General features: G+C 40.4%; 1 protein-coding gene across 1 annotated transcript in view; it reads left to right on the top strand.

Annotated features, from left to right (window-relative positions):
• Window positions 1–437: 437 nt before the first annotated feature.
• SCARA5 (scavenger receptor class A member 5) overlaps window positions 438–25,754 on the top strand; it is a 155,483-nt gene continuing 130,166 nt past the window's right edge. Inside the window, exons 1-2 of the mRNA XM_070741887.1 lie at window positions 438–858; window positions 9,849–9,961. Coding sequence (XP_070597988.1) covers window positions 9,850–9,961 — 112 coding nt within the window. The 5' untranslated portion in view covers window positions 438–858; window position 9,849. The remainder of the gene's footprint in view (window positions 859–9,848; window positions 9,962–25,754) is intronic.

Genomic DNA, 25,754 nt, shown 5'->3' with positions numbered 1-25,754 from the left:
TTTGTATTATTTCTTCTACATTTGTACATTCTATAAAGCAAATGTTCCTCACTTTGATTTCACCTTGTGGGAAGCCAAAAATGTTCTGATTATTTTCTGTCACTTTGCTAAATTCTGTACAAAAGATTGATAGCACTTTCCCTTCCTTCCTCTGTCCTTTTCTTTTAATCAGCAAAATCCCTTACAAAGAGACTGTGTGTTCTGTTTCTAGGTTTTCTTGGCACTGGCTGCATTCTTTGATAAGCCATTGGCTCCCTGGGAGCTTTCAGATTGCAAATACCGATCTGTAACTAACTTTTTTTTTTTGGGGGGGGGGGGGGGAAAGCTATTCTAACTGCCTTTCTTAGTTTGGCCACCAGAGGGAGCCTATTTCCACAGGAGTTGCAGCCACAAACGTTCCACCTTTCCAAAAAAACTTTTTAAAACTCCAAACAACTGGAACTTTTTTTTTGCAAAGCACAACAACACTTCAGCCTTTGGACCTGCATCTGGTTTAGCAGTGCATATTTTTTGCTTGGCTTCCCGTTCTTGTTGCCTCTCCATGTGTGGTGAATGCCCCAGCCACCAGGTTTGCTGGAGATGCTGAGGACCGGATTTTGAGAAAGCATCTGAAGTCCTTTGTCACAAAGGGTGGGGAGATCTACAGGCAACTCAACAGCACCTCCCCTTCACCTCCAATTGACTATGGAAGGGGCTGCTATATATGCCTAGCCAGTTTCCCCCCTTTCTTCTGGATTGGAAGAACCTGACAAAAGAAACACTGTTTTTCTTTCCTCTACCCTTCACCATGTCACCTGGCAGAAACTGAGAGGAATCAAGGAGTCAAGTTGCTTAAGCTGCCAAACAATCCTCCTTCAGGTGAGTAGCATATCTTACACCTTGTTATGGAATGGACTGAAGTGGTAATGCTAGTGTGATTTGGTTGGGGAGGCAGAAGGATGTTTTATTAAGGTCTTTCCCCTCTTGTGCATAATCATGCTACAAAGATTTATTTATTTTTATTTATTTATTTTGTCAAATAATTATAGGGTGGTAATTTGTACAAATAAAACATTAGATAACTAATGATAAAAAGTAACAAAAGAAGACAATAGGATAGGGACGGTAGGCACAGTGGTGCGCTTATGCACGCACCTTACAGACCTCTTAGAAAAGAGGAGAGGTCAATTGTAGATAGTCTAAGGTTAAAGGTTTTGGGGTTAGGAGTAGAAACCGCAGAATCAGGTAGTGCATTCCAGACGTTGATTATTCTGTTGCTGAAGTCGTATTTTTTGCAGTCAGGTTTGGAGCAGTTGACATTTAGTTTAAATCGATTTCGTGCTCGTGTGTTGTTGTGGTTGAAGGTGAAGTAGTCGTTAACAGGTAGGACATTTTGGTATATGATTTTATGAACTATAATTAAGTCAGAATGGAGACGACGGAGTTGTAAGTTGTCTAAACCAAGAATTTCAAGTCTGGCGGAGTAAGGTATTTTGTTGTGAGAAGAGGAGTGAAGGACTCTTCTTGTGAAATATTTCTGGACTCTCTCAATTGTGTTGATGTCAGATATGCAATGTGGGTTCCATACAGGTGAGCTGTATTCTAGGATTGGTCTGACAAATGTTTTGTAAGCTCTTGTTAGCAGTTCAAAATTACCAGAGAAGAAGCTGCGAAGGATTAGGTTAGCAACTCTTAAAGCCTTTTTGGCAATGTTGTTGCAGTGGGCTCTAGGACTTAGGTCATTGGATATGAGTACTCCAAGGTCTTTGACAGATTGAGGGTTATCAATAAGTTCCTCCAAGTTTACATCTAGTATTCTGATTCTTTTTACCAATGTGTAAGACAGAGCATTTACTGGTGGAGATTTGAAGTTGCCAGGTTTTAGACCATTCTGCTACGTGGTCAAGGTCTTTTTAAAGGGTAGCAGTATTGTCGGTGGTATTAAATAGTTTAAAAGATATTCTGGGCCTTCTAATATTTTTCCTCTCTTGTCGCCATCAGTTGGACCTTGACCTTGAGCTCACTCCAATTACTGAATGAGATGCTCTTAAACTATCCTTACCTTTTAATTCTGATGCCATTCTTCAAACACCCCCAAATTTGCTAGCCTTTTTTTTTTCATGCTTTCAAAATCAGGTGAATTATTTGTTTGTTTGGATTTCTAAGCCACCCTGACTCTGATTTGTGGCTGATTTGCGGTGATTGGAAACAGAGACAGTGAAAATAGGATTACCAGTAGGCAGTGCAATGGCAAAAATCAGGCCAATTCACTTTTTTGTCGGTTGAAGAAACAAGATGAGTCTTTCAGATCAGCTGTGGGGGAAAAAAAAGCCCTTAGTCACTTATTTCCAGCATAGCTCTGGATTGTCTCTCCTCCCCCTGTCAGCTATTCTTTCCCATCTGTTAAATGGGAATAACAACGCCAAACTTCATTTGTACAGGGCTGAAGTGGGAAGAAAGAGGACACTTTACATGTTGACACTGTCTTCTTTACCTAGGTATGCTGTCTAACTCTATTTTAATTCTCCCCTTCCTTTTCAATCAATCTCTGTTCCGTCTTAATAATCTTCCAGTGGGATGGATGAACAGAGCTTAACTGTATTCTTGGAAAATGGTGAATTAAAAAAGAAGAAAAAAATGCTGCCTTTTAAAATGACATTTTTTCCCTCCAGGATAGAATAGAATAGAATTTTATTGGACAAGTGTGATTGAACACACATGGAATTTGTCTTGGTGCATATGCTCTCAGCGTACATAAAAGAAAAAGATACATTAAAAAATACATTAAAAGATACATGAAAAAAATACATTAAAAAACATACAATGAAAAACAAAACCGATGGAATTTAAATACAGCCCAATATAAATTAAGTAAATACCCCTGTCTGGCTACATAACATAGATCCATCTATAGAAATCTCCAATGGGGCAGAAATAGGGCTGCGAGGAAGATTAAATGGCAGTGTCTCATTGTGATGGAGATGCTGACAACTGGAACTGGAGACCAACAGAGAGGGAAGAAATTAGACATGAAAAGGATTGTAGGTCTAAGAACATTCTTGGATGGATTGGGGTGTTTTAAGTATTAATATTACTTTTTAAAGAAAATAAATTGTAAACTCTAACAAGGAATTGGTTAGAGAATCTGGATTCCATTATGACTATGTCCAAAGCAATTGTAATATTTTTTAGAATGCAGTTATTAAATAATTAAATTTTCAATACTTTATGTTGGTTTGGGATTATTTCTGACATCCACCTATTATATTTGATACTACCTTCTGGTATGGACTAAAATGGAAAAAAATGTCATTCTGGATCAAATCAGCCAGAAGAGTCTTCACTTTTTATTTATTTTTATTTTATTTATTTTATTCTTTGTCCAATATACAGTACATATGAAAGAGAATAGACATTAAGTAATGTATATAAAGATAGGAAGTAAAGAAGAAAAGAAGTAGATAGGAAGAGAATATATATAAAGGAGAGAATATATAAGATAAAAGGGATAAGGAAAGACAATTGGACAGGGGATGATAGGCACATCAGTGCACTTATGTACGCCCCTTATGTTAAGAAATGGTTTATTTTAACCATAGTTTGTTAAATATACCATAATGACCTAGTGCTATTTGTTTAATTTGATTTATAAAGCTGTTGATCTCACTTTTGACTTTAGGCAGCTAGCAGTACTATACAATAAATAAAATAAATTCATAAACTACACAATAGAAAAATAGAAAATAAGAACAAACACACCGCAGTTGGTCATCCAGTAATTTCGCCTATTCATCCACATACCCAGGAGATGGGCTTTAAAGCAATCTCAGGGCTCTAGGTTTGGCATTAATCTAAGTTTTCAAAGCCTTAGGGAAGCCAACAAGGACAGGGCCGGTCCATTTCTCAGGGGGATGATGCTTCAAAGGATGGATGCCATACCAGAAAAGGTGAAATCTTCTGGGTCTACCAGTGGCACTTCCTAGCCAGTGGTACCCACAGCATACTCTTCACGCCAGATTGGGTTGGATGGTCAGAAATGTTTATTTATTTACAATTTTCAATAATCTCACTTCATGGATCACAAAAACCACCAGGCCACCTGTAGCTTTAAGAATAGCAATGAATGGTAAGGGACGTTTTTAATTATACTAGAACTTTTAAAGTTTTTTCCCCAGTCATATTAATTGGATTCCAGGTGTATTGTTATGTTTCTTGATATGTTGTGAGCCGCCCCGAATCCTTGGAGAGGGGTGGCATAATCCAATTATTATTATTAATAACAACAGCAGCAACAACAACAACAACAACAATAATAATAATAATAATAATAATAATAATAATAATAGCAAAAGGCTGCTTTGCTGGGATCGACAAACATAATTTGCCACTACATCATGCAGTCCTAGGTGCTTGGGAAGTGCCCGACTGGTGATGAAATACGAAATCCAGCATAGTGATCTCGTTTGCTGTGTTGTACTGACATAATAATAATAATAATAATAATAATAATAATAATAATTATTATTATTATTATTATTATTATTATTTAAAAAAATGAATGGTCCTAAGTCAAGGACAATCTGTATACTGTATTTGAATAAGTTTGACGTTCCTTTTACCATGGTGGCATGCTATATGGAACTAACCTCTATGGAGACAAACCACTGGACACCCAGGTTCAGAGCTATCTGCTAATAGAAGATCTCCACTATCTGAGACACAGCTGGCATTATCACAGCTGGAGTTCTTGAATTTGGGAAGAGATGTCCAGGTTAAGAAGAAAAACATTATGTCTCCTACATTGAAGCAACCTCATTGTACTGCAGATGAAAGAGATAGAAAGAGATATATAAATATAAAATAGTTTTCCATGATGGTTTGTCTTTGGGATTCCCCACAAGAAGCCTTTTAAAGAAAAGAAATAGTGATGAGGGCAAATTGGTGGACTAATGGCAAAAATAACATCTTTTAACCTGAGTGATCCTACCCTCAAAACTGAGATAGAATAGAATAGAATAACAGAGTTGGAAGGGACCTTAGAGGTTTTCTAGTCCAACCCCCTGTTGAGGCAGGAAACCCTACACCACCTAAGATGAATGATTATCCAATCTCTTCTTAAAAACTTCCACTGTTGGAGCATTCACAACTTCTAGAGGCAAGTTGTTCCACTGATTAATTGCTTAAGCTGCCAGGAAATTTCTCCTTAGTTCTAGGTTGCTTCTCTCCTTCATTAATTTCCACCCATTGCTTCTTGTCCTGCCCTCAGATGCTTTAGAGCAGTGTTTTTCAAACTCTTTAATGCCGCGACCCCTTAATGCAGTTCCTCATGTTGTGGTGACCCCCAACCATAAGTCTAGCACCAATTCTCCCAACAGAGCTTTACGCTGATTGTCAGGAAGGACACCCCCACTGTAAACACCTGATTTGTCAGATTATAAAAATATGTTCCAAGGTGCCAGAATAGAAGCTTTAGTTCCTAACACCATGGGAAATTTGTCTTTTCCCAGGGTCTTAGGTGACCCCTGTGAAATGATTGTTCGACCCACAAAAGGGTCCCGACCCCCAGGTTGAGAACCACTGCTTTAGAGACTAGCTTCACTCCCTAAAATAGCTTGACTCCCTGAGTCAAACTATTGGTGGCATATAAAGCCTTGACTGATGTTTAGTATATCTCCGGGACCGCCTTCTGCCACATGAATCCCAGCGACTGGTTAGATCCCACAGAGTTGGCCTTCTCCGGGTCCCGTCGACTAAGCAATGTCATTTGGCGGGACCCAGGAGAAGAGCCTTCTCTGTGGCGGCCCCGATCCTCTGGAACCAGCTCCCCCAGATATCAGAGTTGCCCCCACCCTCCTTGCCTTTCGCAAGCTCCTTAAAACCCACCTCTGTCGTCAGGCATGGGGGAATTGAAATTTCCCTACCCCCTAGGCTTATAGAATTTATACATGGTATGCTTGTTTGTATGATTGGTCTCTTAAATTGGGGGTTTTTTAGATTGTCTTTTAATATTAGATTTGTTTACATTGTCTTTTTATATTGTTGTTAGCCACCCCGAGTCTTCGGAGAGGGGTGGCATACAAATCTAATAAATGATAATGATAATGAAAGTCACCAAATCCTGTTTGTAAAGGCAAATCTTCGCCCTGAATGTCTATATTCTCAGTCACATGGTCTCATTCAAGAAGTGAAATGTCTTTGAGGAAATAGAAAGTCCAGTTGCCTTTTGAAAATAACACCACTGGGACTTTGCACTACATGCAATTTCACGACCGTAGTAGAGCACATAACAGGCATATTAAAGTAGTTTCAACTTCTTCAGTAAACCTGGCAGAGTTTCCATTAGCAGACAATTGGCGTGGACGTATAGTCCGTGCTGCATAAAACCTCTGCAGTAATCTGGATAACCACATTAAACATCCACCAGGCAAAGCATAATAAGCGTCCCAGAAATCTTCCACGTGATTTGAAATTTGAAGTGTGGTTTTTGCAATGCCTGCTCTCTTCCTCTTGATCAAAGTGACAGGCTCCCTCCTCCTGCCCCGGCTGTTTTACTGTGGGTGCATTTGCAAAGCACAATTAATTTGAATCATTGTTCTGGCTTTGCATGGTACACCAAACCACCAATTAAATTCAAGTAAATTAATAGCAATAGCATTTAGACTTACCGTATTTTTCAGAGTATAAGATGCACCGGAGTATAAGATGCACCTTAGTTTTGGGGAGGAAAATAAGGAAAAGGATCTTCTTCCCAGGTATTCATCCAGCTAGCATCCTTAGTCTGGTCAGTTTCAGTACATTATATTATCCCCCAGTTAGGGCTTACAAAAACTTTATTCTGAGAGAGTAACAACGAAAGAGCTTGCAAGCCAGTAAGAGCTGGAAACATCAATAGCACCTGGAAAGAAACATTCAGAGCAAGTAGTGCAATGCAAAAAAAACCTGCGAAGGCTTAGGGCTTGGAAAACATTTTTTTTCGCATAGAGAAATAAGAGCTTGCAAGGCGGTAAGAGCTGGGAACATTGTTAGTACCTGATTAGGGCTGGAAAGAAACATTTGGAGCAAGTAAAGCAATGAAAAAAAAAACCCTACAAAGAAAGGGCTTGGGAAACATTCTTTGCAGTGAGTAACAATGAAAGAGCTTGCAAGCCAGTAAGAGCTGGGAACATCAATAGCACCTGGAAAGAAACATTCAGAGCAAGTAGAGCAATGGAAAAAACCCTGCAAAGACTTAGGGCTTATAAAACATTCTTTGCAGAGATAAATAATAAAAGAGCCTGCAAGGTAAGAGTGGGAAGATCGTTAGCAGCTAGTTATGGCTGAAAAAAAAAGCTGCATTCAGAGTATAACATGCACCCAAATTATCAGCCTCTTTTAGGGAAGAAAAAGTTGCATCTTATGCTCTGAAAAATATGGTATATACCGCTTCACAGTGCTTTACAGTCCTCTCTAAGCAGTTTACAGATAGTAAGCATATTGCCCCCAACAATTTGGGTCCTCATTTTAGCAACCTTGGAAGGATGGAGTCAACCTTGACTTAACCAAAGAAGCTCACAATTACTACCCAGAGGTAGGCATGGGTTTTCCATAATTGGGGTAGTAAAGCAAAGGAAAGGAATCTTAATACACCCCCCACTTTAAGTAAGAAGTAAAGTGATAGCACACTAACCAGAAGCAGTAAAGGTAAGTTATCATCATTAAGCCGCCAGATTGTCAGACTTGAATGTGGGCTGACATTAAAAGAAGGGTGGGACTAAAGGAAAGTAGCAAAGTGGCGGTGGAATAAAACAAGAGGAAAGGTGCAAGAGACAGATTTGGCAGCTCTTTATTAAACGTTGCCAGGTGAGCCAGGTGACAACCTGATCAATGTTAACTCCTTATGCCAAACCCCATACATCAAAATGTGACATTTCCAAACTCAAGAATTTTGTTATTGGATGAGACTAAAAAGTCCACTCCGGGACTGCCTTCTGCCACATGAATGCCAGCAACCAGTTAGGTCCCACAGAGTCGGCCTTCTCCAGGTCCCGTCAACTAGACAATGTCGTTTGGTGTGACCTAGGGGAAGAGCCTTCTCTGTGGGGGCCCCAGCCCTCTGGAATCAACTCCCCCGGGGGATTTGCACTGGCCCCACCCTCCTCGCGTTCTGTAAACATTTAAAGACCTATCTATGCCGCCAGGCTTGAGGCATTAGACCTTAGCCCCCTGGCTGACAAGTGTAGTAAGTCTTGCTGTGTGAATGGGAATGAATGATTTTAATTGTTATTAGAATTTTAAAAGTTTTTTAGCTGTATTCATAGTTCCCTCTAAGCTGAGCAGTGAGCAATCGCTCACTTAAAAATCATCATCAACTCAGAGTTTTTCAAACCTGCCCAGAAGCCGAGAGGGAAAGAGTGAGAGGGAAGGAGAGAGAGAGGAAGAGAAGAAGAGAGAGAAACAGATAGAAAAAAGAAAGGAAGGAAAAGAGAAAGAAAAAGAATGGGAGTAAGGAAGAGAGAAAGAAAATCAAAATCTAGTTTGAAACTAGCTCAACTATTTAAGTGGCATTTTGATATTGATAGAGTTGCCCTATTATGAGCTCACTGTTATAGACACACAGTACAGTATTTTATTTTGAAATTCTCTGAGGCAAAACAGGGTGGGTTTTTTATTTGTTTGTTTGTTTGTTTGTTTGTTTGTTTATTTATTTATCTATCTATCTATCTATCTATCTATCTATCTATCTATCTATCTATCTATCTATCTATCTATCTATTTATTTATTATTTCTGTGCCGCCCAGTTCCAAAGGGACTGCCGCTCAGACACTATACTTTTGCGCCCACCCCCCAAAAAAATTAGAGGGAACACTGGCTGTATTAATTGGATTTTTCAGATATGTGTATTGTACATTGTTTTGACATGTTGTGAGCCACCCCAAGTCCTCAGAGAGGGGCATTCAAATCCAACCAACCAACCAACCAACCAATCAATCAATCAATCAATCAATCAATCAATCAATCAATCAATCTGACCCTGCATTTTCTTTTTCCAACTATAGTGTGTATATGGGGGGGGGGGATATCAGAAAGTAGGCAGCATTTAACATTTGTGAGATTTATCTTTTGTGTTCGTTTGAACATCATCTTGTTCATGGTGTTGGGGTGGGGAGGGAGGAACTCAATTTTTGGTGATTTCTTTGCTTCCGTGTATAATCAGAAGCAAAAAAAAAGACCAAAAATTGGTGAATCTTGCGTGCACAAATGTCTTCACATGAGATTTTGTTTTCTGCACATGCACAGAAGCTGAATCTCATGTGTGCAGTGTTGTAACTGTTGTATGGTTTGATATGTATTCACACAAGAGCACACAACAGATTCAAACTTAATATTAATTAAATTAATGTTAACCGCTCCAAACATGACTGTAAAAAATACGACTTTAGCAATCGAGTTGTCGAAGCGTGGAACTCATTACCGGACTCCTTAGTGTCATCCCCTAACTAACTCCCAACATTTTACCCTTAGACTGTCCATGGTTGACCTCTCCAGATTCCTAAGAGGTCAGCAAGAGGCGTGCATAAGCGCACTAGCGTGCCTTCCGTCCCCTGTCCTATTGTCTCTCCTAAATTTCTTTATATATCTTTCTCTCTAATCCTATATCTTTTCCTCTACTCTTTCATTGATTTATTTTATTCCTATATCTTTTCTGAAATTGGCTGTCAATCAGTGTTGCTTCCTAAGTGGACAGTTTGATTTCACAGAAGTTTGATTTTCTTTGAGTTATATTCTGTTGTTTATGTGTTCCCTTTATTTTTTTGATCAGTGTATATAATCTAAAGATCTATTGATCTTCACCAGTTTCTCAATGGATTCTTCTATGTGCCTTGCACAGGATGGAGAATAAAGCCATGTATCTGCACACTTTGGGTGAAAGAGAGAATGGATCCATCCTTGAAGAGCCATTTGATGGGAAGAACCTCTCAAAGTTGAACCTCTGTGATGAAGGTAAGTCCCAGGATGCGGTTCGGAGATTCAAGGAGTTTTATGTCAAGAATCAAAAGTAGCCTGTTGATGTATAGACCAGGAGTGCTAATTTATGCAAATTCTCATATGGATACTCTTGAATTGCACCACTCGAACCAATTCCTGATTGAAAATTGCAAATCCCTGCTTTCTCAAATTTCCAGCCCTGTTCTCAGCTCAGAAAAAATATAGTTCATCATGCAATGTGTAATTGGGGAGATAAATTACATTTATAAATCACATTTATAAATCTCACCCTGACAAGACAGACTGACTGTGGGTTTTGCCTCCCAGATACAGTACCATCTCTCTGTCCATTAACCTGGGGGGGGATCTTTATCCTCCTCAGAGAGGGTCCGCAACTTGGGAGTCCTCCTTGACCCACAGCTGAGTCTTGAACTACATCTCTCAGCTTGGCGAGGCAGGCGTTTGCACAGGCCCACCTGATGTACTAGTTGCAGCCATATTTGGACAGGGAGTCTCTTCTTCCAGTCACTCACGCCATCATCATCTTACGGCTCGATTACTGCAATGCTGTCCACATGGGGCTACCTTTAAAGAACATTTTGGAGACTGCAGTTAGTCTGAAACGCAGACACACAAGCAGTCATAGGCCTATCGAGGCATAGCCATGTTTCACCAGCATTCCGCGAGCTGCATTGGCTACCAATTGGTCTCTGGATGCAATTTAAAATTGGTTATTACCAACAAAGTCCTACATGGCCTAGGACCAGATTACTTACAGGCAGTGATGGGCTACCAAAATTTTTACTATCACACTGTGGGCATGGCTTATTATTATTATTATTATTATTATTATTATTATTATTATTATTTATTAGATTTGTATGCCGCCCCTCTCCGTAGATTCGGGGCGGCTCACAACACGATAAAACAGTTCATAACAAATCTAATAATTTACAATTTAAAATATTTTAAAAACCCCATTATTAAGCAGACATACATACAAAGATACCATACATAAATTGTATAGGCCTGGGGGAGATATTTCAATTCCCCCATGCCTGACGACAAAGGTGGGTTTTGAGGAGTTTACGAAAGGCAAGGAGGGTAGGGGCAGTTCTAATCTCTGGGGGGAGCTGGTTCCAGAGAGTTGGGGCCGCCACAGAGAAGGCTCTTCCCCTGGGGCCCGCCAACCAACATTGTTTAGTTGATGGGACCCAGAGAAGGCCTACTCTGTGGGACCTAATCGGTCGCTGGGATTCGTGCAGCATTTTGTTTCAACATCTTTCAGTGCAAATTGCGTGCTCTGGGGTGGAGCTCCAAATTTTGAGACCGGAACTGCTTTCCTGACCGTTACTGTAGGAGCCCATCACTGCTTACAGGACCGCATAATGCCTCAGTATCATAGAGACTGTTTAGAGTCCACAGCAATGTCATCTGGCGGGGCCTAGGAGAAAGGCTTTCTCTGTGGTGGCTCTGACTCTTTGGACTCAGTTCCCCCCAGAGATTTGGACATCACCACCCAGATCCAAACAAATAAATATTAAAATGCATTTTGGGGCAAATTGAAAACACAGGACAAAAAAGCGGCTTCATGAATTGAACATGTACGTTGTGACATAATACAAAACCAGGCTGAGCAATGTGTGAACAAGTTCAGACCCATCGGAGCTTGGTCCTCAAGTGTAACCCAATAGAGGCCTATTTTGAAGTAACAGTGAAAGTGGTAGATCGGGAGTGTCAAACTCAAATCCATTGAGGGCCGCATCGGGGCTGTGGTTGACCTCAGAGGGCTGGACAGGCATGGCTGACGGGGTGAGTGGGTGTGGCCAATTGGGTGGGTGTGGACTGCTTAACGCCACTCCCCAAACTGTTACCATGTTTCCTCTTCACCCTGAGTAGACCAGGCTGAAACCATGCTAGCCCGATGTTTCCTCTTTGCATTCGGTAGACTGGACCAAAGTGATGCAGGCCAGCCCCTTACATTTTCCAGGACAGCCCACAGGCTGGATTCAACCACATCGCAGGCTGGATTTGGCCCGTGGGCCAGTATCGGGTTCCTACCTGTACTGATGAGGACACCACATTGGTAGTAAAATTGCAGCTGTGCGTGCAGCTTGGGCTCTTTGGCATGCGTGCATGTGCATCCCAGAAAGATTTTGCGCATGCACATGCGCAGGAAGCAAAATCTCATGAGGGGACATGTGTGCATGCAAGATTTTGGCAATTTTTTGCTTCCGTGCATGCGCAGAAGCAAAAAACCACCGAAATCTCACTGCGCATGCGCAGAAGCAAAATCTCACTGTGATGTTTGCACTTGCATGCCGGAGACACGAAGCTGCACACGCAGCGCACTTGTAGCAGCAGTAGTGGCAACCCCCACCTGCCGTGGGCCTTGTGTTTAATCCTGTGGTAGATGAATGTACTGTGGGATCTTATAATCTGAGCGCTATATCTAGACCGGTCTTCTCATATAATTGCTGTTCTGGTTTCTGGTAGAAGTTTAGTCATTACAAATAACTCTCATTAAATGCATCATTTCATGAATAAAGCAACTCCGTTTATTTCTCTGCTCTCCTGTACTTCAATACATTCCAGACATCTCTCGGTCCATTATCTCTCTCTTAGCCGCATTTCTCACATTCCTCTTCCTGCTTCACTTAGACAAGATTTATTTCCTAATTACATAGCTTTAAAAAAGACAGCAGCACTGACTAAATACAATACAAAATACTTTGGCTTACTTTAGCGTGGCGAAAACCCCTCCATATTTCTTTCCAGCAACGTTGAAACTCCACCCTTCTTCTCCACTGACCCCCTGATGTGCCAAATACATCACTGCAGTATTTAACCCATTCCTCTCCTTAATATCTTCTTCCAGACCTCTGTTCTCTACGTTTTTGAACCCTTCTGAATTTAGGGTTAACCCAGCGAGCGTCTGATTCTCCCTCGCTAGATCCTGAACTCATAGCCCCATCCTGTGGCTGGCCTCCCACCTGTTCTACTACCTGTAACCCCGGGGCCCCCACTACTTCATAAATACTATCTGAATCCAGGTCCTCAATATCTTCATCATCCTCCAACTGATCAGGAGTATGTACAACAATTGCCGAGGCAGATGACACATATTCCAGCATAAATGGAGGATGCTAGGTCACTGTGAGTCAGACATTAGTTCGTGTTGTTCAATATTTTCCATACGAAGTCTGAATTTTGATTCACTAAAAATTAATTATTTTGGCATTGGATTGAGGTGTTTTTATTTGACCAAGCATTTTCACGACTGTATTTTTTGGGCTAGTTTGCAGTTTTCATTGCTTGCAGTCTCTTGTTTTTGTATTTCTTTCTAGTTTTATAGTACGGTATGTATGAATTTGGATACCAGGATATACTATTATGAAATGTCGGTAAAGAAACATTAAGGAATCCCAGGAACTGAACATAAGGCATGTAGCATACAAATCTAATTAATTTAATATTGGAGTACAACCCTTCCCTACAGCACAGATATACATATTTTCCCTTGTACAAGGAGGTTTGAATGGCCATTGTGCAAATTTGCCTTTAGCACACAACTCACCATGTAACGAGCTTTTTTTAAAAAAGAAACTTCTTGTTAAGCAGCACAGATTTCCATCATTGTACCAATGAGTGAGACTCAGTTTCCCATCGCTCATTTGAGATTTAGTCTCATCATTAGATGCTCTCAAAAGAGATTGCACAGCCAGCTTGCCTTCAGAAATCATGGCCCCCCCATCACTGGAGGTTTTAAAGAAGAGACTGGACAGTCACTTTTTCTGAAATGGTATAGGTGAATACTGTGGAATACTGTGTTCAGTTCTGGAGACCTCACTACAAAAAGATATTGACAAAAATTGAACGGGTCCAAAGACGGGCTACAAGAATGGTGGAAGGTCTTAAGCATAAAACGTATCAGGAAAGACTTAATGAATCCAATCTGTATAGTCTGGAGGACAGAAGGGAAAGGGGGGACATGATCGAAACATTTAAATATGTTAAAGGGTTAAATAAGGTTCAGGAGGGAAGTGTTTTTAATAGGAAAGTGAACACAAGAACAAGGGGACACAATCTGAAGTTAGTTGGGGGAAAGATCAAATGCAACGTGAGGAAATATTATTTCACTGAAAGAGTAGTAGATCCTTGGAACAAACTTCCAGCAGACGTGGTTGGTAAATCCACAGTAACTGAATTTAAACATGCCTGGGATAAACATATATCCATCCTAAGATAAAATACAGGAAATAGTATAAGGGCAGACTAGATGGACCATGAGGTCTTTTTCTGCCGTCAGTCTTCTATGTTTCTATAGGTCAGTGATTGCAAACCTTTGGCATGAGTGTCACAGGTGGCACACGGAGCCATATCTGCTGGCACACAAGCCGTTGCCCTAACTCAGCTCCAACATGCATGTGTGTGCCGACTGATTTTTCACTTGCACAGAGGTTCTGGGAGGGTGTTTTTGGCTTCCAGAGAGCCTCCAGGGGGATGGGGACCCTCCCCCAGCTCCAGGGAAGCCCTTGGAGACTGGGGAGGGTGAAACACAAGCCTACTGGGCCGACCAGAAGTTGGGAAACAGGACATTTCTGGCCTCTGGGAGGCGGGGGAAGCTGTTTTTGCCCTCCCCAGGCAATGAATTATGGGTGTGAACACTCGTGCATGCACGGTAGTACGTGCCCATGCTCTTTTGGCACCTGACGGAAAAAAAAGGTTTGCGATCATTGGTATAGGTACTCCTGCCTGGGCAGGGGGCTGGGCTAGGAGATCTCCAAGGTCTTCTCTTCTCTTCTCTTCTCTTCTCTTCTCTTCTCTTCTCTTCTCTTCTCTACTCTACTCTACTCTACTCTACTCTACTCTACTCTACTCTACTCTACTCTACTCTACTCTACTCTATTCTATTCTATTCCCTTCCATTTTAATAATTTCTAAGCCATCTATTTTTCAAGAAACCGAGAACAAACTTAAGTCAAGCAAGGTGCAGCCAATTTTTCAGTCATTGGAGTCCTATAATCAACTTTAATATATTCAGGTCACTTGCTGGATTTTCTTGGGGTTCTAATCCATAATGGATTTAGACAAATCACATTTTAGCCCCACGTGTGAATCGGTTACTAAATTAGATGACTGGAATACATCACTCAAAGATCATGGCTACTTCCTAAAACAAGTAAAACTAATTTCCACGTGCAGGGAATTTTGAATTTAGCTGTTCCTCAAGAATTTGTCGTTTGGCGGGACCCAGGAGAAGAGCCTTCTCTGTGGTGGCCCTGACCCTCTGGAACCAGTTCCCCCCGGAGATTAGAACTGCCCCCACCCTCCTTGCCTTTCGTAAAGTTCTTAAGACCCATCTCTGCCATCAGGCATGGGGGAACTGAGACATCTCCCCCGGGCCTATACAGTTTATACATGGTATGTTTGTGTGTATGTTTGCTTTTAATAATGGGGTTTTTAGCGTTTTTTTAATTATTAGATTTGTTCTTACATTGTTCTTGTTATTGTTGTGAGCTGCCCCGAGTCTACGGAGAGGGGCGGCATACAAATCTAATAAATAATAATAAAAAATAATAAATTTGAGCAATAAATAAAGTAGGGAATAATTAGAACACCTTCAAAGGGTATCACTTCTCATCAACGAAGTGTGAGGGAAATTGCGTGGAGTGTCCAAACTGCAGGTCTTGTATTTGGTAGCTCTGACCTACAGCATGTGGACTTCTTTAGCTTGAGACCAAGACAATTGAGCTACTTTTAGCTCAAAAGTACTTTTAGAGTGATGTACTGTCTGTTGGCACATTCTAGTGTGGACTCTGGAAAGTACCACTTTAACACAAGCATTTTACCACAACTGAAAATCATCACACACGTTAAGGTTTGTCTTGCTAATAACACTTTAAAACAATTTTTCTAATTGTGGTTTTTCTGAAAAATAAAAACCAGAAACTTGACATTCCCTTAATCTTGGTTAGAGCTGTTCAAAAGTTTTAATTGGCGACATTTTGAGATAGAGAAGTGGCTTAAACATTTTTGTGATGCGAAAACACTGAATTTTTTTAAAATAAGTACGACATTTTTTGCTGTGATCCTAGCCAATTACAGTTCCTACAGTCTGTACAGCGCACCCCTATGCCACGTAGTCTACCAGATTTGGCTCTGAAGTGACTTTAATTATAAGGAAAGCCAGGGCTTTGGCAGTGTAAATTAGGAACGAGGAGAAAAATAGGCTGATGTAAGAACAAATAGCCTGCTTCAGTAATAGACAATCTTTTTCCTTATTGTGTTTTTATTGGAACATATTACGCAATTAAAAATGATGGTTATCGAGTGAAGTTCAAAGTCCTACATGATTCAGTGACTGTTTCCAGAATCTGGAATTCCTTGTCCAGCATGCTGATCTGATGATTTCCCATCAAGAGGCAAAGACATGAAAAACATTGACTGATGTGCATTTGTGGGCCCAGGACAATTCATGAAGGCCACACAGCCAGCTGAGAGGTCAAACTTCCCTTTAATGCTCCAAATGTCCTTCAAACACTCCTACGTTCTCGGCGAGTCCCAGAGCAAAGTGCCTGTTCTGCTTTGGGCCTGCCAGATTGGAACAAAGAAGACCCCACGAGCAAAGGATTCAATTCAAACACTTTTATATAGTTAAAGATGCTTTGTACAGATGGGCAGATTTATCAGTTCATGTTGGCAGAGGCCCTGCTCAAATTGGCCAAGTGATAATAATCAGCCAGCAGCTGAGAGGCAGAGCTAAATTAGCACATTCTTTCTTGAGATAAGGTCTATAAATCACACACATACTCTTACGGACCTCCAGGTTTCTTTTCTTTCTCATTCATCGGCATCTCTGCATGACTCTTAAAAGAGCCACAGCAGTTCCTCAGCATGGCAGTTCTGGAACTCCAGATCTAAGTCCTCCACCATGAGGAACATTGAAACTCCACAACTCTTTACCCAGAAACTCTCCCTTATATACAGACTGGGCGTGGCCAACTGTTTCCTAGAGCTATAACTGACTTGACTTTCTTTTATAGATTCACTTTCTGAACTTTTCCCCATAAAGATATTCCTGTCTGCTTCTTGACCTTCTGACCTGGGCATCTAACAGGGGCCCCTGATCCCCAATGTCTCCCTCCTCCTCAAACTCAGACATTACCATCCTCAGGGTTTCTGCAGTCTCTGGAGGTTCCTCAGGTTCCAACTCTCCCTCACTCTCACTCTCTGATTCAGTAGTCAAGAACACTGGCCTAGGGTACCAAGATGGACCCGGTTCATCCTCCTCAGAATCTGTAACTAACTGACCCAGTTGTGGACCACTCACAACAGCACCCATGCACACATATGACAGCATCTTGCTGCACACAATCCAGCAAAGCAAAGGAACAAGGAAATGAGTCCATGAAGCAAGGAACAAATAATGAGTCCACGAAGCAAGGAAGAAGCACTGACAAACCTCCTCCAGTGTCTCCTTAAATCTCAGTCCCCAGGTGTGCCTTGTGAAGAGGGGTGAGGAACTCTCTTCTCAAGTTGTTAGGTTGGCCTGTGCTGTTACTGCCTTCTCTCCACTCTCCATGCTCAGGGATCAGGAAGGGGTGGTCCTTGCTCATTGTCTGAGTGCCATCGCTTCTCATTTACACTGCTTGCCCTCTCTTGGTAACCCTATCCCCATTCCTCCTCCTAACAAGCTGTCCCAGTCCTGAGGGCCCTGGGCTGCTTTGTCCTGCTCCTCCTCACATTCCTCTGAAGCCAATGAAGATGCCCCCTCAATCTCCATCTGCTCCATCTCCGGCATGTCCTCCTCCACAGAGTTAGGCTCTGATGGGGGCATGGCACTTTGGTTTTCCTGGTTGTTTTAAACTGAACTTGACAGCTTTCATTTTAAGTGTTAGATTATGTTGGTACCACTATTGCTATCTGTTCTATCCCGGGTCCACGTAGCTTGACAACAAAGGAGGAATCCACGGGATGATATTTCAAATCAGTCTTTTTATACATAAAGTCTCATTTTTACAAGCTAACGTCATGCATATGAGATACTCTTGGCAGTTTCTGAGTGAGGGTAATTAAGATATATCAGTTCCATGGCTAGGCTGCTGCCAAAGATCAAAGCTGCTTGCATTCCTTCATGAGATAAGGATTCTCAAGTTTCACAGACTTACTATTACAGCTTTCCAGCATTTCAGCAGACAAGGCACATTTTCTCCAAGGATTTTTAGCAGCGAAATAACAGGTGGCTAGCGTAATCTGGCTGAGACCTCAAATCATCATCTGACTCCATTGCAAAATGTTGTAACTCCACTCCGAATTACCCGTACGCCACCCATAAATACCTATAGGAAGTGGTCAACAATCCCTAGAGTTAACAAACTACAGACTACTACCTTTCCCCATACAAGTGTTATTGTCTTTTTCTTAATCTTCTAAAGCGGGCATCTAGCAAAGGCTCATAGTCTTCCTCCTCCTCCTCCTCCTCTAAGTCAGACTCTACTGTCATTGGCATATCTGCCACCCCTGGTGGTCCTTCAGTTACAATCCAGATCTATCTCTCCCTCACTCTCACTCTCTGCATCAGCTGGCAACACCACTGGCCCAGGGTACCAAGATGGGCCTGGCTCATCCTCCTCAGAACCTATCATGACCAGAGGTGGACAAGGAGCACTCACAACACTATCTAAGTACTATTTGATGAAACAACATGATATATTTAAAAAAACCATTAAAATTATTATTATTATTATTATTATTATTATTATTATTATTATTATTATTATTAATTAGATTTGTATGCCGCCCCTCTCCGCAGACTTGGGGTGGCTCACAGCAATGATAAAAACAATATACAGTAACAAATCTAATATTAAAGTTTAAAATAACAATTTTACATTAAAAAGCCTAAAGCCCCCCCAATATATAAAAAAGCATACACACAAACACATCATACATACAGCTACATAGGCAAAGGGGGGGATGTCTCAGTTCCCCCATGCCTGACGACAGAGGTGGGTTTTAAGAAGTTTACGAAAGGCAAGGAGGGTGGGGGCAGTCCTGATCCCTGGGGGGAGCTGGTTCCAGAGGGTTGGGGCCACCACAGAGAAGGCTCTTCCCCTGGGTCCCGCCAGATGACATTGTTTAGTCGACGGGACACGGAGAAGGCCAACTCTGTGGGACCTAACTGGCCACTGGGATTTGTGCGGCAGAAGGCGGTCCCGGAGATATTCTGCTCCGATGCCATGAAGGGCTTTATAGGTCATTATCTGACTTTTAGTATTATTTCTTTGCAGATTGCAGATTATGCTCGGTTATGTCCATAAACCAGACCCAATCATCTCTCTAGAAAATATCCAGACAGGTTGCCAAGTTGCTTCCGATCCTGGATCATCCAACACAGTAACTATGAAAGGCTTTGCCATATGTTTTGATGGTTTGTTGGATATAGCTAACAATAAATAAGAAGTCCAATTCCTCTTTACTTTCCACTGGAAAATTAGGTTAGGTGTGCTGTATTTGTTCTCTTAATCTTCATTTCTTCACTGGGCCTCTATGGAAGGAGAGAAAGGGATAAGTTTGGGGTGTGGGTGAAAAAAAGAAGTCACATGTGCCACTAAAGTCGGCCTTCTCCGGGTCCCGTCAACTAAACAATGTTGGTTGGCGGGCCCCAGGGGAAGAGCCTTCTCTGTGGAACCAGCTCCCGACTCTCTGGAACCAGCTCCCCCCAGAGATTAGAACTGCCCCTACCCTCCTGGCCTTTCGTAAACTCCTCAAAACCCATCTTTGTCGTCAGGCATGGGGGAACTGAGATATCTCCCCCGGGCCTGTATAATTTATGTATGGTATGTTTGTAGGTATGTTTGCTTAAAAATGGTTTTTTTTTAACTATTTTAAATTTTAAATTGTATATTATGAGATTTGTTATGAATTGTTTTATTGTGTTGTGAGCCGCCCCGAGTCCACGGAAAGGGGCGGCATACAAATCTAATAAATAAATAAATAAAATAAATAAATAAATAAAGTACAAGTGCACTAGAGTGCCTTCCGTCCCCTGTCCTATTGCTCTCCTATATCTCCTATACCTTTCTTCTATGCCTGTATCTCTTCTTCTATTCTTTCATTGATATGTTCTGTTACTATATCTTCTCTTCTATTCTTTCATAGATATATTTTACTATGAGTATCTCCTCTATAACCTTCATCATGTATTTTACTATGTGTATATACCCACTAAAACCCTCATTGTGTATTGGACAAAATAAATAAATAAAATAAATAAATAAATAAATAAATTGAATGTGGGTCGGTGTGGTTTGAATAGCACCACTATATCCATATCTGGTTATATATTCAGGTTTGGATTTGAAAGGATACTGGGCAAATGAGAGATTTTTTTTCCTCACCGAGATCATATATCCATGTTGAAATTTATATAAGAGACCACCTAGGGTCTGCTTCTGTTCCAGAATGGGAACGATAGATTCCAATTTCCATCATGTTCCCTAAGGGCCTGGTATAAGTATTAATATCAGAAAAACAGATTGTAATTTTCCTCATTATGAAATCTTAGCTCCATCTGTTTGGCCAGCGACAAGACGAAGGCCACAAGTTGACAATAAAACTATGCCAGTAATTAAAGACATATTGAATCAGAGAAGAGCGAGGCAAGGATGTTATATCACAGCTTAATCACTCCTTAAGATTTTTCTCCAGAGACACAATGTGGATATTAAAAAGAATTATCTTAGTGATTTATTATAGTATTTTGTAATGAGCTATGAGTAACTTGTTTTTTAATTCTCTGGGATATGCAAGTATGTGAAAACATAGCTCGGTTCAGGGTATTAGGTCAGTTTGAAGCTGTCATTTACCATTAGTTTATGAATTCTAATTATGGTTTAGTATGAAGAAAGGGGCAACTTGGGGATATATATAAAAAAAGGCAGGATACTGGCTGAAACTGCACCGTTGAAGCAATTTGCCCTTTTTACATGTGTACCATCCAAAATGGAATTGAACTTTAATTTTCACTTTTTGATATCCACCGCAGCCATCACGATGAAGGAGAATGGGGAATATACTTTATTTTCAGTTACCTAATTTATTTTGGTTTTGGGGAAGATGGCTGTTCTTCCCAAACTGCTACCAAACCACAGATACACATAGTGTAACTAAGTATGGGGGGAAGAAGGAGGAGGGCCAATGGCCAAAGAAGCCATGCAGACTTTGCTAATTTACAAAACTTGTTAAGGAGTGTGCAGAGTGATCCCTGAGTTATCAAGGATGTACATGCACAAGGAAACCTAGAATCCTAGCAGATATCCAGGAGATAATCAGGAAATATGAATAATGGTTCAGTCATACAAATCAGATATGTTAAAGCATATAAAATAGTATTTACTTTAGCAAATATCATAGTCAAGTTAAACAGTCCAGTTATACACAGTCAAATCAGTCAATAACTCTCAATACATTAACAATACTACAGCCCTTACTTGTACAGCTTACAAATACATAAGCTATCATCGAACACACAATGCTTACTATAGCAATCAGCAATACCAAACAGAGAAATAACAGACACAGAGAATCACACTTCTGGTTTCCTCTTATGGCAAACTCCAACACTAACTCTTAAAGCTATAGTGCTTCAATACATACAGGCATTCATTGTTAGCTTGTTTATATACTGTATTGACAAACCTAACCTGTTATGAACATAGTACTAACAAAACTGATTCTGGACTTCTTCCAGATTATTAAGCCATTGTAAAAATCAATTGTGACTTGAGCTTGTTTCTACTTGCACCAAGCCCTGTCACAAACTTGGCCTATGAACTTGTATTCCTTGCGTGGATCAAAGGTCATATGGATGGGCATGCCCAGATGTGACGGAAAACTGCATGCAGAATATTTATTTATTAAGTTCACATTATGCTGTTAGTATAAGTTAGCATGAGTTTTGCTCAGGCTTTGCAATGATAGATTTCTGGTAGGCCTAGAAGGTTCTGGGAAAGTTCATGTTCTCAGAAATGGACAGCTTTGAATGAGATCATGAGAAAGGATAGAAGTTCTGGCTGGCACCAATAAGCACCTTCTTTTATCTAGCTTCTCACAAGCTTTCTGTAAACATCCATCGCTATACATCCCTTTAATCCCATTATTCGGTGTGGAGTCAGTCAGGGCAACTGAATGGAGCTGAGCATTTACTGATGGGATGCCCTTCCTGACACCTATGCGGAGTTCAGAGCAGATATTTTCTCTTTGCGCCCTGCCACTATTTAGGATTGAAGTCAGAACCTTCCAAGTGGGAGGCAAGCATCTTCAATTCTAGGCTACCGCATTGCTCATTGCCATTACCACAATGCTATCTCCATTAATCCAAAGATAGCCAGTTTGATGTACTGTAGTAGTTTAGACACCAGGCTAGATATTAGGAAAACCAAGAGTTCTAGTACAAGTAGTATAGAATTTATATATAAATATGTATGTATATAATAATAATAATAATAATAATAATAATAATAATAATAATAATAATAATAATAATAATATAAAACCAATCAATCATCTGGCAGATAATTTATAATTTTATTGATGATGTGAATAAAGAGGCAAAATATTTCTAGATGGCCAATGTATACTGTGTCCAAGACCGTATGCCTATGATATCATGCATCTTTGGTAATTTAATTTGCATTTATACTGCTATGTTCTGTAACAATGCAATGAATTACAAAAAAAAAATAAATGTATGATTCCACAATAATCAACCCAGCATATTAAAATACTTTAGCAAATAAAATTATTTTCACCTGGCACTGAAAAAAGAGATTGAATGCAACCAAACATACTGCCTTCAAGTAGTGTGTGTGTGTGTGTGTGTGTGTGTGTGTTGAATTTCAGCACTGGGATATAAAAATACCCTTTCCCACCAAAGTACATCCTCCCCTTTTTGCAAATATGTCCTTCTCCAAGTAATAGAATTTAGAAACAGGGAGGTCTGTATTGCTTCCAAAAGTAATAGAGTTTCTGCAACAGAGAACTACTTCAGTTCCCCCCACCACTTTGATACAAAAATAAAACTGCTGTCATCCAATTTAAAATTGTATGGATTGTGTACAGAGGTGCCATTCTATTAGATCAGAGAATTAGAAAGTATAAAACCTAACACCCTTTTCTATGGGGCAGGGAAGGTTCAGGAAATAGCAGGGCACTTAGCTTAAGATCTTTTCCTTATTGAGAAAAACCATTATGAGTTTTCAGATCGAATAGCATAGCATAGCATAGCATAGCATAGCATAGCATAGCATAGCATAGAATAGAATAGAATAGAATTCTTTATTGGCCAAGGGTGATTGGACACACAAGGAATTTGTCTTTGGTGCATAGGCTCTCAGTGTACATAAAAAGACAAGATACACTCGTCAAGAATCATAAGGTAATCAAATCATACTGGGAAACAATCAATATAAATTGTAAGGATACAATTTTACAGTCATGCAGTCATAAGTGGGAAGAGATGGGTGATAGGAACGATGAGAAGATGAATAGTAACAGTAATTCAGACCGTGAATAGTTTGACAGTGTTGGGGGAATTATTTGTTTAGTAGAGTAATGGCTTTTACAATTTAATTGAACTGAATTAATCAAATACAAATTTAATTCACTTGATATATAAAATCAGGAATCCTCAAATGGCTCCATTCTGCTTCTGGAACGAATGAATATTATGGGATATAGCCAATCAGTGAATACATCAAATCTTACAGCTTCTGAATATGTAACTTTGGAATATCTAATGACAGTTACACTGCACCAATATTTCTATCTTCCCAAAAGGGTCTGTCCTCCATATTTTCCTGTTAAACATCTTTTCGGCCTGGTTGTCTGTCTCCTCGCATTTCAGTTCGAAAAAGATGCTGTAAAAAGGGCAACCTAATTATGCCTTTCTTTGAGATTTAATTGAAACTTACTGGCAACTAACATAGCTCATGTATTACATCCATCACTAATCATTCCACCATATTTTTGGACCACTTTGAGCTTTTGAATAGTCTTCAAAGTTAGTATCTTGAAATATTGACATAGTCCACACATGAATTGTCTAAACTTCAGAAGAGAAGGGTTTAGGGATAGTGATTTCTGACAGTCTCAAAATGGGTGAACAGTGCAGTCAGGCATTAGGGAAAGCAAGTAGGATGCTTGGCTGCATAGCTAGAGGTATAACAAGCAGGAAGAGGGAGATTATGATCCCGCTATAGAGAGTGCTGGTGAGACCACATTTGGAATACTGTGTTCAGTTCTGGAGACCTCACCTACAAAAAGATATTGACAAAACTGAACGGGTCCAAAGACAGGCTACAAGAATGGTGGAAGGTCTTAAGCATAAAACGTATCAGGAAAGACTTAATGAACTCAATCTGTATAGTCTGGAGGACAGAAGGGAAAGGGGGAACATGATCGAAACATTTAAATATGTTAAATGGTTAAATAAGGTCCAGGAGGGAAGTGTTTTTAATAGGAAAGTGAACACAAGAACAAGGGGACACAATCTGAAGTTAGTTGGGGGAAAGATCAAAAGCAGCATGAGAAAATATTATTTCTTGGAACAAACTTCCAGCAGACATGGTTGGTAAATCCACAGTAACTGAATTTAAACATGCCTGGGATAAACATATATCCATCCTGTTGTAGTTCAGCCTGAGCCAGATCAAAGACCAGCTGCGTCTCTGCTGGCTCCATGCCCGGGGGAGTCTGAGAGTGGAGGGGAGAGTTCTTTGCAGCCAGACAGGGGAGACAGCAGTCAAGAAAGTGAAGTTGAAGCAAGGCCTGGGAGCCCTAGGGAAGGGCTATCTCAAGCAAGTAGCTTGAATTCTCTGGATTCCCTGGAGTCCCTGGATGACGAAGCACAAGCTATCATTAGTATGCGACAGAGAAGCATAGATCAAAGGAGAAATCAATTGCGTAGATATTATCAGCGCTGAATGAGGAACACCTGGGGGTTGGGTGTGGTCCTCATTAGCAGGGAAGGGTTTATAAGGCATGCGAACCCTTTCGGCAGCATGGAGTGTTATCAAAGAGAAGTTGGTGTTATCTGCATTTTCTCTCAGCGTTTTTGTTCCTGGCTTGTGGCCCAGGAGTCTTGAAGACCCGTGGGAGGTTTGGGTCTGTTAGCTCAACAGCCTCATTTGGCATTAAGGATCCTGTTTTTCTGTATGAACAATTGCTTTCATGTTTCTTTTGCAGTTCCAGTGCTTTCCTGACCTGTAAGCACATTTTCTGTTGGCTTCTTTTCTCTTTATCATTATAAAACTGTGTTTGGATTCAACCGGTGTGTCTGGCTTATCTTTTTGGGTTGGTCATAGCTTCCGGAGTGACCCAGACAGAACACATCCTAAGATAAAATACAGAAAATAGTATAAGGTCAGACTATTTTATTTATTTATTTATTTTATTTTATTCTTTGTCCAATATACAGTACATATGAAAGAGAATAGACATTAAGTAATGTATATAAAGATAGGAAGTAAAGAAGAAGAGAAGTAGATAGGAAGAGAATATATATAAAGGAGAGAATATATAAGATAAAAGGGATAAGGAAAGACTAGATGGGTCATGAGGTCTTTTTCTGCTGTCAGTCTTCTATGTTTCTATGTGACCTCCTAAATGGGCAAAATTGACACAAGAGATGCACTCATGTGATAATTCTTGAGAGTTAATTCTATTCCATTTAAGAATTTGAGAAATGTTAGGCCTGGAGGTTACTTCCTTCAGGAAAATTTCACCAAACAGCTACTGTACTAAG

This window comes from Erythrolamprus reginae, chromosome 1 (genome assembly GCF_031021105.1).
Source record: "Erythrolamprus reginae isolate rEryReg1 chromosome 1, rEryReg1.hap1, whole genome shotgun sequence".
Classification (NCBI taxonomy): Eukaryota; Metazoa; Chordata; class Lepidosauria; order Squamata; family Dipsadidae; genus Erythrolamprus; species Erythrolamprus reginae.
The sequence above is the reverse complement of the archived record's forward strand: the minus strand, read 5'-3'. Positions and strand labels throughout refer to the sequence as shown.